General features: G+C 34.6%; 1 protein-coding gene across 1 annotated transcript; it reads left to right on the top strand.

Moving 5' to 3' along the window:
- The first annotated feature begins 1,109 nt into the window (after nucleotides 1-1,109).
- LOC132295470 (probable RNA-dependent RNA polymerase 1) lies at nucleotides 1,110-12,309 on the top strand. Its single transcript, XM_059793746.1, has 5 exons — nucleotides 1,110-1,166; nucleotides 4,720-5,247; nucleotides 7,405-9,245; nucleotides 9,677-9,827; nucleotides 11,149-12,309. The coding sequence occupies exons 2-5, from the start codon at nucleotides 4,738-4,740 to the stop codon at nucleotides 11,974-11,976; spliced, it is 3,330 nt and encodes a 1,109-aa protein (XP_059649729.1). The 5' UTR covers nucleotides 1,110-1,166; nucleotides 4,720-4,737; the 3' UTR covers nucleotides 11,977-12,309.
- Nucleotides 12,310-13,036: the final 727 nt, after the last annotated feature.

Here is a 13,036-nt window from a genome sequence, read left to right on the forward strand (position 1 = left end):
GCGCACACATATATATAATATATATTTATATAATCCATATAATTTATAAAAGGACTAAAATCATAAAACGGTCACTATTTGATCCCAAAATTTCAATTTGTTTATAAAAATCTTAATATATTATTATAAAGTTATCACATTATTCCAAATCTGTCAATGAATCGTTAATGTTTATAAAATGCTAAATTACATACTACTTTATTTAAAAATCAAAATTTAATATTTTACAAATTATAAAATCTTCGCCAGTCAATGTATTAAATTATAATTTAGTTCAAGTCAATTTATGAATATTACATTATGTATTAAATTATAATTTAGTTCATTTAATTTAAATAAAATTTTTTTTTGTAAAATTCACAATTTGGTAAACAAAAAACTAAATAAGTTATTAAATATCATTATTTATTTATATTTTTTAAAAATTGATTCATTTTCATACTTAAAAAATTTGACTAATTACGACACAATTTAAATATAAAAATTGACAACAATTAGGATAGTTAATAATAAATATGTTTAAATGGTAAACTAATAGATTTTGGATACTCACAAAATTTTGAATAAAATTTTAATCACAAAAGGTTTATTCTTATTTTGAAAAATGGTTTAAATAAAAAATTATTGATTCAAAACTCAATTAGAAGAAGATTTTCAAAGTTAGATTTATTATATTTCTAAAAACTAAATAAACTGAAAGGTGTTTAAAATGGAAATGCATATTTTGATGATAAAATTTTTAAATATTTTTTTAATGTCTACGGTCATACATTATTTAAAATTTTAATTCAAATATTAAAATTCAATCATTTTCAATAGATGAGTAAATCGCGGCTTCTATTATTTAACATATTTAGGTGTATTTTTGAAATAACAAAAAAAATGTTGGCACATGTTTTTATAAGGGTAATTTTGTTACTAAAAATATTACTGCACTATTTTAACATCCTAAACTAACCGAATTTGGGTATTATGATAACTTTATAATAGTATTGGAATTTTTAGGAATAAAGATTTTTTAATCCAAAATTAAAAGTAAAGAAACTTCCTTGCGAAGACTCAGGTCTTTCTCTAGTTACTATATATTTAGTACTTCGAGTGAGCTTCAAGGTGGGTTTGTTTGTGTGTAATAATAGTAGTAAAAGTTGAAGTCTCTGCGCTGCCTGGTTAGAATCTCTCTCTCCTCTTGCATTTACTTCCACTAATAGTCTCTCTCTCAAATGTATAGCATATTTGCGATAATCTGTGTCTTTTTTGTTGCTTACAATGCTTGATATACTTATGGAGAGCGCTCTTTACCTTTGTACTGTATGTGTTGAAGTTTTCATTACCTTTGTTTGGTTGCTGAGAAATACAGAGGAAAGGAAAAGGAATTTTAGAAATTTTAGAAATTTTGTTTGGTCTTTTTGGTTTATCCCGTTATATAACTCAAATTGTTGTAATGCGCCCAACTCAGTGGGTGTTGAAGTTTTAAATAATGTTTTGATCTTCAATTTAATTCTATTTTAGGCATTTTGTCAGCAATCTAACAGAGCATCCCTGTGTATGGTGGTTGTTTGATTGAAGAAATTATATGGGTATTAGAAGAGATTGATGATGTACATAATATATATTAGGCATTAATTCCTGAATGAAAGAAAAAGAAAAAAAGGAGGCAAGAGAAGGTGTGGATGGAGCCACTCTAATATACATTGCATTAACACTGACTCATTCGAATTACATTTTTCTGTCCTTTATTTTTGTTTTTTGTTTTGAATTTGTAAATGGTTGCTCCAAATCAGTTTTTTTTTTTTTTTTTTTAAAGAAATCAAGTTTGTCTTGAACCATTTGATACTCATCGTTGACTCAACAAAGCCTTTTTCCAGCAATTTCACAAGTCTTGTTTAGTCGTTCTACTCTATGTAGGGTTAAAACCACACTTTTCAACACATATCCCCTTCCCCAACTTTCTCCACTGTATGGACCAAATAACTCTTTCCTATTTTTTCAATTTTTTTATTTTTTATTTTATTTTATCTTTGTTGTTTGTTTTCGTTTTCGTTTTCGTTTTTCTCTCTCAGTTCTCGAAACCTTGACCTAGAGGTTGGGAGTTAGGACCTAAATCCACTAGGACAATGGTCGACCAGTATAACTCTTTCCTGTTGTTGCATTTATTGGTCTTCGTAGTACATTACCAAGTCATATGTCTTAGTAAATTTTTGCTTTTTTATATATGCAATTGGTTGTATTTTAACTATCTGATGAATGTGTTGATTTCTAATTTTGCCTTTTTGATCTTACCATACATCTATCTCAAGCCCTTCTTGGAACTTGATATACACACACACACACATATAATTATATTCATATACAAGCACATACTTGTATACGCTGATGAAGCCCAAGGACATAATTCAAATCCTTATTTTGTAGACATCTCAAATTGATGACATCAGGGATTTGTCCTTGTCCATTTGTTGTATTTTTAAATGTCCAAAAAGTGGTAATATATTATGACTAATGGTTTCTAATGTTCTTTACAATTTGAGAATTAATTAGTTTACCTTGGGTGTTATTATTAATTTTTTCCCCCCCTCTTTTGGGGGAGTAAGTAAGCAACACACACACATTTTGCCCCACTTAGGACTTGAACCATCAATGTTCCCTCTAGAGAGGTTACACCACCCAGCCAAATGCCCCATGTTTTTTATTATTTTTCTATAACACAAATCTTTGATTACATGCAAATATTCACGTGGCTGCTTGAAGGAGTATTTTCTATAGAAAATAAAGCTATTGCTTACCGTTCTATAGGGGTGGCAAAAATCCCCAATCCGGTGAGGAACCACCCCGCCCCCGCCCCATTTAAAGCGGGTTGGGAGGACCGTTTACTTAAATGGGGTGGGGATGGGGGTTAAAAAAAAAAAAACTGGCCGGTTGCGGGGCGGGGGCGGGGGACTAAGATCCCCGCCCCATAACCGCCCCGTTTAATATTTTAAATTACTAATTTATCCTACCATGTTAATATATTTACCAAATTAACCTTCACTCTCTCTCTCTCTCTATATATATATTGGAAACCCTACACTTATCACTTCCATATATATATATATATGTGTGTGTGTGTGTGTGTGTGTGTGTGTGTATATGTGCTATGATTGTGTTTAAATAAAAATATAATCGGTTATGGGGCGGGTGATGGGGCGGGGGCAAGGGCGGGGGCGGTTATGGGGATTAGAGGCAAAAAATTAACCGGTTATGGGGCGGTTTTGGGGGTACCAAAATTAAACGGGGGCGGGGATGGGGAATGGGAAACCCACCCCAAACCGCCCCATTGCCATCCCTACCCTTCTACCTCATGTGAGTAAATGCGAATTATTTTTCATGCCAAAAATAATTGAGGTTCAACTCAGGATGAAAATCTTGAAATTATTCTTTGTTCTTCCCTTTTCCTGGATTTGTAGGAATTTCTATGAAAGTCCATAAGCTTGTTAAAAGTAATTTTTTCTGATATGATATTTCACAGGGCATGGTTATAGCATACATTTTAAACCACAATAAGGTTGTTCAGTTAAAATGTATGCTATAACCATTCCTTGAGACATATCATATAGGAAAAAATTACCTTAATTACTAAATACAATGTGGTTAAAGAGGTCAACTGATCAACCAATCACACAAATGCTTCAGATTGTGATTAAAGATATGCCACTATTCCAAAAATTCAGGTAACTGATATAGGAGACTAGAAACCAGATCCCCCTTCATAATCAAACAGCTTCTTTTGCATTTACTTCTTCAATCTTAGCACAAGTCTGTTCAAGAAGATTGAGATTCTGGAGGGTTATTTTAGAATTTTCATAATCAATTTATCTGTTTTTTTTTTTTTTTTTTTTGGTTATATTATTATTGTTATTCTTGTTTAGAATAATAGAAGTCCGAACAACAACTTCCTCTTCATAATTAAAAGCACCATGTTTTTAAAAATCTCATCAAAACATATCACATGCACTAGCACATACAATTTTGGGATGCATGGAGTCATCATTTAGCCTCCTGGTAACTTCTTTTGATAATGTTACAAGAATTCTGAACCTTATGCCGTTTTCCACAGAGTTGCAGGTGAACTGGAGGTTCTTAAGTAAAGAGTTGGAAAAAAATTAAATTAAAAAAAGAAAAATAAAAACAAGTATCTAATTACTTGATAGAGATAATAAGGGGTATCTCTTTGGTGGTTGTTTAATCCTACAATTGGTGTTATGTGTTGAGGGCGTTGCTGTAGATCAAAGTATTGCATTCTACTTGGTACAATTTTCTTCATAGCTGGATTCTATGGCAGGATTGTGCAGTATGATTCGAAAGAAGAGAAAAAATAAAAGAGAAGAAGTTGAAAGCACGTAGGAAAGATTATGATTCTGTTCTTGTTTAGTAATGCTTAATGCGTATGCATTCTGTAATGACCAAAATACCACAAAGATATTGACCAATCTTTACATGACAATTGACATTTGATTAACGGTGTATCAGACGATTAATTTATGCTAGTGTCTTGTGATACTTGATAGCATACTGGATTAGCTGATGTGTTGTGTTATCAGCCAATATCATTTGTTTTCATTATCTGCATTTGGTTGTTGTTCCTGTTGTTAACTCTTACATATTACATTACCTAGTGTAACATATAGTGGAGCATTCATATATATACAATTGCTGATTCAGTAATGTATAACAATATTGCAGTAAAATCACTAGGACTTGATGGGTAAAACAATTCAAGTGTTTGGATTCCCTTATCCTGTGTCTGCAGAAGAAGTTAAGGTATATTTAGAAGAATATACAGATGAAGGAACTGTATATGCTTTAGAAATTAGGAAGAAAGGAGGATCAAGAGCGTGTGCTACAGTTCAATTCACAACTACGGATGCCGCTGACCATATTATCTCCTTGGCAACACCATACCTATGGTATGGGTCTTCTTATTTGAGTGTGCGGAAAATGAAATGTGATATCATACCAAAGCCGATTACCGATGTGCAAAAGATGAAAGGAGTTCCACTGCATTTTGGATGTCAGGTCTCGAAGGACAAATTTTCAGTGTTCTGGGAGAGCAGAAACGTTTCTGTGAAAATGGGGAATGGAAGTAGTAAATATTACTTTTTTCTGTCCTATCTTTCTGCAGAGTACAAGCTTGAGCTCTCTGATGAGAACATCAGTAACATCGAACTACGTCGTCCACATGGTCAAGCTGAAGCCTTTCTAGTCTTTCAGGTTTGCTTGAATAAATTTTTATCATCTTTGGTATTATACTAATTTTATCTGCTTGCCAACTACGAAAAATTCATTTCAGCATGATTTTGTACATTTTATTGATTGAATAACTTATGCGTCAAGATTATTAGTGATTTAGCTTCTACAAAGTGTGAACTCTAAAGGTTTATGCATCTCTGCACTATCCACTAAAAGATTGAAGATTCAAACTTGACATGCTTCTTGAAGAGATTTAACCTTCAAATTGATAAAATCGACATCATATTATTTGATTGTTTCATAGTTTCAGAGTGTTATAATAGGCTACGTTGATGGCAAGACATCTTTATTGTGCTGTATGGCTATAGGGAAATGATGAATAATCCATCATTCATCCTTGACTTTGAGGAAGCAGACCAACCACAACGATGTATTGATATAGGTGCTTGTGGGTTTTAGAGCAACTTGAGAGGAAAGGCTCATGAGAATTCTAGAGATAGTACGAGTTTAGGTTTACGATAATATCCCAGGGATATAGGCCCTAATCGTAGGGATATAGGCCCTAATTGGCTATGCTTGGGTAGTATAATTCCCTGAGTGTAATAGCCCACTCCACCACATGGTATGATATTGTCCACTTTGTGCCTGAGCCTTTCGACTTGGTTACCATTTGTAATGGTCCACTCCACCACATGGTATGATATTGGGGCCCACACGGCTTTGCGCTTGGGTTTTATCCCAAAAGGCCTCAAACCATTTGGAGATAGCACTGTTATATATAAGCACCTCACCTTACCATTTGTAACAGCACACTCCACCACATGATATTGTCCATTTTGAGCCTCAGCCCGCACGGTTTTGGTCTTGGATTTTACCTCAAAAGGTCTTATACCATTTGGAGATAGCACTAGTACATATAAGCACCTCACCTTCACCTTTCATAGGTGATGTGAGATTGTACAACATGTAGTTCGCCCAGAGTCTATTCACACCCGCCCATATTGCACGTGCCCACATAAGTCACCACATTGGAGGTCTATAGTTTGGAAAATAGGCTGCATGCCCATAACCCACTTACAATTTTGTGGAAATTAATGAGCAAAGGCTTATAACATGATAGGTTTAGGCTTTGTAGGCGGCATTCTGTCACTATCGTAGGTCTTTCACTTTCATTACATCGATGTGGATTGCCTCACATAATAGCAATAAAGCTTTTCCAGACATTTGTAATTCATGATCTAATTAGAAAACATCTTGCTTCGAACATAGGGTTGCTTAGAGTAAAATTCGGAAAAAGAACCGATTGTATGGAAAATACTTCAGGAAGTTATGTAGGGGCATCCTATATTGCTGAATGGAGATAGAATAGGCATACAGACATTCTAGCCCATTTTAGTGGAAAGACCCCATGTCAGTAGATTTATTTGTAATTCAGATCTAATCTTCATGATATATTATTAAGTCCATTCTTTAATTGCTTTAAGTTTGGAAATTTTCTAACAGTCACTTTTTGGACGAGAAAATGTTAACATGACATAAAGTTTTTATTTTGAAAGGTCTTGGGTTCAAGTCTCTTCTTCCCCCTGTATTTCAGGTTTACATTGTTTGTAGTTGTGTTTGTTTTTCTTCATCTCTATGTTTGAGAGAGGCAAATGAAGGATAATGTGAGGGCGACCTACATTGTCTGGCCTATTCACAGCGTATGCTTTGGAATAAGTGTTTTATCTAAATACTATTGCATTGTATCAACAAAAGACAAGTACTATAAATGGATTTCAAAAATTTTCGATGTCATAATTTTTCTTTCCATGAATTGGTGATGATTAGCTACATATATATGAAAGACTTTTACAAATATAGAGAAAAATCATTGATAGCATTCATAATTCTCCTTACACAGTCAGAGTTTTCGATGCCACCCTTGTCAACTCTACCCAACAGAAATTGACCTTTAAATTTTTTAAAGCATATATGAATTCAATACGATATCATATTGTCAATGCATGAAGAGTGTATTAATGTACTTAGTTTCATTGCACTAAATATGAGGACTTTTAGTGCTTGCATTTGCTATTGGAAAAGCAATGTAGTTGTTGTTACAAATGGTACAATTTTTGTTTTATTTTATTTATTTATTTTATGTGAATTATTAATATTTTTTCCCTTTCTGATTGCTAGCTACTTGGTGCTCCTCGAATTTATGAGAAACTTGAAGAAACTTCTAATGGCCAGTGGGTCAGGGCTACTGATTTCACTCCATCATGCTGTATTGGGCAATCTTCTGCTTTATGTTTGGAGCTACCACATGGTTCGCATGGTTTTCTAACTTCAGTTTCCCCTGCAATTGAAAGCCAATTCATTTTGGAGAGTGGTAACCCTTTTTCTCACAATTTGGATCTTGTCCCCATCATGGGTCCTCCTCCCCAAGGGCCTGAATTGCCATTTCAAATATTATTTAAGATAAGTTCCCTGGTTCAGCATGGATATCTTCCTGGGCCCTCACTTGATATCAATTTTTTCCGGTTGATTGATCCTCAGAGAATAGATATTGCATATATACATCGTGCCTTGCTGAGCTTGTGTCATTTAAAAAATTGTTGCTATGAGCCAGCAAGGTGGCTCGCTAAGCAATATAACGAATACCTCATGTCTCAGAAACCTCTTGTACGGCCTGCTATTACTTCAGATGTTGGGTTGGTATATGTTCGTAGGGTTCTAATAACTCCTTGCAAAGTGTATTTCTACGGCCCAGAGGTCAACATTTCTAATCGTGTGTTACGCAATTATCCCGACGACATCGACAATTTTCTTCGGGTTTCTTTCGTTGATGAAGAGTTAAATAAACTGCATTCCACACACTTATCCCCGCGTATTGCTTCTGGAAATGAGGAAAGGAGAACTGACATTTATAAGAGAATACTATCAACGCTTAGAAATGGCATAGTTATTGGTAGTAAGAAGTTTGATTTTCTTGCGTTCTCATCAAGTCAATTACGGGATAATTCTGCGTGGATGTTTGCATCCAGAAATGGTCTTACTGCTGCTGATATAAGGAAATGGATGGGTGATTTTCGTATGATCAGAAATGTGGCAAAATATGCTGCCAGACTTGGTCAATCTTTCAGTTCATCCACAGAGACTTTAAATGTTGGTAGGCATGAAGTTGAAGATATTCCTGACGTGGAGGTTGAAAGCGAAGAAGCCAAATATGTTTTCTCTGATGGAATAGGGAAAATATCTGCTGACTTTGCCCAGAGAGTTGCTATCAAATGTGGTCTTAAAAATACTCCATCTGCCTTTCAGATTCGATATGCAGGGTACAAAGGAGTAGTTGCTGTTGATCCCATGTCATCAATGAAATTGTCATTAAGAAAGAGCATGCTCAAGTATGAATCTGAAAACACAAAATTAGATGTTTTGGCATGGAGCAAATATCATCCTTGTTTTCTGAATCGCCAATTGATAACACTTTTGTCTACCCTTGGGGTTAGGGATCGTGTCTTTGAAAAAAAGCAAAGGGAGGTAGTGCAGCAACTGGATACTATTTTAGCAGATCCATTAAGGGCACAGGAGGCACTAGAGTTGATGTCTCCAGGAGAGAACACAAAGATTCTTAGGGAAATGCTTTTGTGTGGTTATAAGCCTAATGTTGAACCATTCCTCTCAATGATGCTTCATACTTTCAGGGCATCAAAGTTACTGGACTTGCGGATCAAGACAAGGATATTTGTTCGGAGTGGAAGATTAATGATGGGATGTTTAGATGAAACTGGAACCTTGGAGTATGGGCAGGTATTTGTGCAAACTTCTGGTGGTGGACGTAGGCCATTTTATGATGATTCACCTCTTGCGATCATTGACTATGGTTCAGACTCACATAACTCTGTCATTGATGGGAAGGTTTTTGTTGCTAAAAACCCATGCTTGCACCCAGGTGATGTTCGTGTCTTGAAGGCTGTTGATGTGCCAGCTTTGCACCATATGGTGGATTGTATCGTTTTTCCACAGAATGGAAAGAGGTAAAACATGTCACAAATATCTCGTAGTTTCATGAAAAAATCTATTTGCTTCTAATTTTGTTGCCAGCTTTGCACCTTTGATGTTTTAATACTGTTGTGTGATGAGAGGAGGAAATCTTGGAGATATGTTATAATCTCTCCTCTCTATTTTCAAATCACATCTATAACCATCTGTTCCAATTTAGTTACAACTGCAGCATCACATGTGATTGTCAACAGCCATGGATAGTTTATGTGAATAGTAATTTATTATTTGCTTTCTCTGCTCGAATATTTATGTGATTGGAGAAAAAGTAGTTTTAATTAATGTCAATAACATTGTTGCTTTGACTTGATTGGGTTTTTCTTCTCCTATGCAACATTTTACATAGTTACTAACAAATTCCTTTCAGTGAAATTCTTTACTAACAATATTCAAACTTTAATAGCAGACCCCATCCAAATGAATGCTCTGGAAGTGATTTGGATGGAGATGATTACTTTGTCTGTTGGGACCCTGATCTGATTCCACGTCGTCAAATCCATCCCATGGATTATAGCCCAGCACCAAGTATCTCGTTGGATCATGAGGTTACAATAGAGGTATTACTCTCTCATCTAGTTACAGATTTTTGGACTTAATTTCTTTCTATCATGTGGTTTCCCTCCTGTCAGTTAATTATCTTTTAGCTCGGCCTACAGACCATGATCAATCTCTTATCAGCTGTGACTAATATCCTCCAAAATTGACATTATGACAGTATAGATTATATATTCTTGCTGTCATTGTAATTGCTTACTACTAATGCTCACTCTAAAATGCATATTGAGTCATTGAGAAATTATCTGTTATAAATCTATTTCACGTCCATGATCAATACAATGTTCACTCATCCCATGTTACTTTTGGTCGACCTCTTCGTTTCTTACCTCCTAATACAACTAGTGTTCCTTGTTTGATTGGCGCATCACTAAGTCTCCGATGTAAGTGTCCAAACCATCTAAGTCTACTTTCTCTATTTTTCTCACTAATTGCCCTCAACTTAATAAGCAAAAAAAGAAAGAGTAACAAGTCTAGAGGTCCGTTTGGGGGTTTCTATAGCTTATAATAAGCACTTTTTTAGGATAGTATTTGGTAACGTAGTGTGTAAAACACTTTTTATGAATATTTTTATTTTTAATAAATTGACCATTTCTATGTATTTTATTTCTCCTTGCAAAAAGCTCCAATTTTTAGCTTTGGCTAAACGCTATACTAAGCCAAAATCTCCATGACTACAAGCTTTTCCTTTTTCCTTTTTTTGTTACCAAACACATCTAAAAGACAATTTTCAAATTAAAAGTGCTTTTTGTCTCTTCAACAATGCCAAACATACACTAAATAGGCGAAAAAAAAAAATTAAGACAACTGCAATAAATTTCAATTGAAGAGATCCCAAGATGGTCTTGCATGCAAATGCACCAATTTCTAAGATTTTTATTTCCTTCAAAATTGATCCTCTGAGAGCCCCATGGACTGCATCAATTTTCTACGGAGGATATCTTTAGATAACAGAACAAAAAGATTATAATTCAACATGCTTTTGTTGTTGCTAGTCGTGCTTATATTTCTTTCTTAATCCATGTGTGATTTTTTATGTATTGTAGTACTATGCTTACCATAAAAATCAGCAATGCAGTTGAACTAAAAAGGACAGATATCTTTTGCTTCACTTCAAAGCCTTAGTTGTTAAAAAATAGGCAAAAAATAGTTTGTAGAAACACATTAAAATATTTAACACTTGACTCGTGTGCCAGAAGACCTCAAAATGTATAATTAATCTGCAAGGAAGAGATGTTCAATGCTCTTTCAAGTGTTCTCTCTGATTCACTACTATTTGTTTTTCCGTTTTCAACATATCACATGTTTATTTCTGCACTGCAGGAAGTCCAGGAGTATTTTACGAACTATATGCTGAATGACAGTTTAGGAATCATTGCAAATGCCCACACAATTTTTGCTGATAAGGAACCTTTGAAAGCAATGAGTAATCCTTGTATAGAGCTTGCGAGGCTACACTCAGTTGCTGTTGACTTTCCAAAGACCGGTGTGCCGGCTGATATACCACCTCATTTACGTGTAAAAAAATACCCAGATTTTATGGAAAAGCCCGACAAGCCCACTTATGAATCACAACGTGTGATCGGAAAGCTTTATCGGGAGGTGAAAGACGCGGTACCACTCACAAGCACTTTTAAAACGTTCACAAAGGAAGTGGCAACACAGTCATATGATCCTGATATGGAAGTAGATGGTTTTAAGAATTACATCGATGATGCAATTGAATGTAAATCTATGTATGATTTCAAGTTGGGCAACCTGATGGATGACTATGGCATCACAACTGAGGCTGAAATACTTAGTGGTAACATCGTGCAAATGTCAAAATATTATAACAAGAGAAAGGAGGCAGATAAAATTTGTTTGGCTATAAGGTCCTTGAGGAAGGAAGCTAGGACCTGGTTCAAAACAAAAGGGAGTCAGTTTGAAGTTGAGAGTGTATATGCTAAAGCATCAGCTTGGTACTATGTTACATATCATCCTAGTTTTTGGGGTCAATGCAGCGAGGGAACGGAACATGATCATTTCCTAAGCTTTCCTTGGTGTGTGTATGACAAGTTGATCCGCATCAAGAAGGATAAATCAAGGTACCGGACTTCCCAAATGTCTTCACTTGAACAGAAGTACAGTAACGGATTGAGTTTGAGATGAGAAGTTTGCCATCAAGACGGTTCAAATTTTTTGCCTATTCAAAACATTTGAAGGTAATCGTTACTCGTGGTCCTCTTCCACATCTTTTGCATATGTACATATGTTTTGTGTCCGTAGTTTGTGTATGGCTTGAATGTTTGCGTGTGTAGTTTGTGTATGGCTTGAATGTTTCTGTGTGTAGTTTGTGTATGGCTTGAATGTTTGTGTCTGTACTTTGTGTCTGTACTTTGTGTATGGCTAATGTTGAGACTGAAATTAGTCACTTGTCATCAAATAGACTGTAATTTCTGCTTCCCTGTCATATTTTTAGATGAGCTTCTTGTTGTCTGGAGATGAACTTTCCTTGTTATAGTATACAATTTTCACCTTCAGTCCTGTTTATAGATCGTCTTCCTATTGCTTTTCTGTTTTTTAAAATAAAAATATATATTTTCTGCTTTACAATTGTTGGGAAACGTGCAAATTTTAAAAACTTTTCGAGGAATTTTAATTCATAGATTTTGATTCATCACATTGAGACAAGTTTTATGCAAAAATAAAACATGATGTATCATTCAATTAAAAGATTTAATACTTACATTAAGGTTTGAGTAAACCTTGGATCTCTCCTTTAAAGTGAATGTTTTCACTTATTGTAGATCACTTTTGTTAGACACCTTTTTCCATGGATCTCCATCTTCTTGGTAATGGTCTTGTCTTTAGGAATCACTCATAAGCCTCCATGAATGATCTTGGAAAATTAGACTTGTGGGAGCTTCCATTAAATGAGAACACTAACCCTAATATTCTAGAGAGAGAAAATATATTTCTTTTTCTTCCTTCAAAAAGTTCTCCTAAAATATACATAGACTATATATATATAGGCAACATAAAAATAATAAAAAAGAAACAATAAATCCTTCTCAATCTCTAATTCACATGTTTCAAATCTAATAGGATTTCAATATCAAGTTGGGTTATGAGTGAGAATCCTTTGGGCTTATTATTTTATTGGCTACAATGAATTAATAATTGGCCCGGTTCATGGACCCAATTCAATTAATTCATAAATCAATTTCTA

The sequence above is a fragment of the Cornus florida genome, unplaced genomic scaffold (genome assembly GCF_030987335.1).
Source record: "Cornus florida cultivar Cherokee Brave unplaced genomic scaffold, ASM3098733v1 CherokeeBrave_3.0.0_Hap2_Chr02, whole genome shotgun sequence".
NCBI lineage: Eukaryota > Viridiplantae > Streptophyta > Magnoliopsida > Cornales > Cornaceae > Cornus > Cornus florida.

What these genes read in the sequence shown, in the direction of transcription:
- LOC132295470 (XM_059793746.1), top strand. Translation starts at nt 4,738, where the DNA reads ATGGGTAAAACAATTCAAGTGTTTGGATTCCCTTATCCTGTGTCTGCA. An exon ending in AAGCCTTTCTAGTCTTTCAG is followed by an intron (nt 5,248 to 7,404) that starts GTTTGCTTGAAT and finishes TCTGATTGCTAG; the next exon opens with CTACTTGGTGCTCCTCGAAT. An exon ending in TTTCCACAGAATGGAAAGAG is followed by an intron (nt 9,246 to 9,676) that starts GTAAAACATGTC and finishes CTTTAATAGCAG; the next exon opens with ACCCCATCCAAATGAATGCT.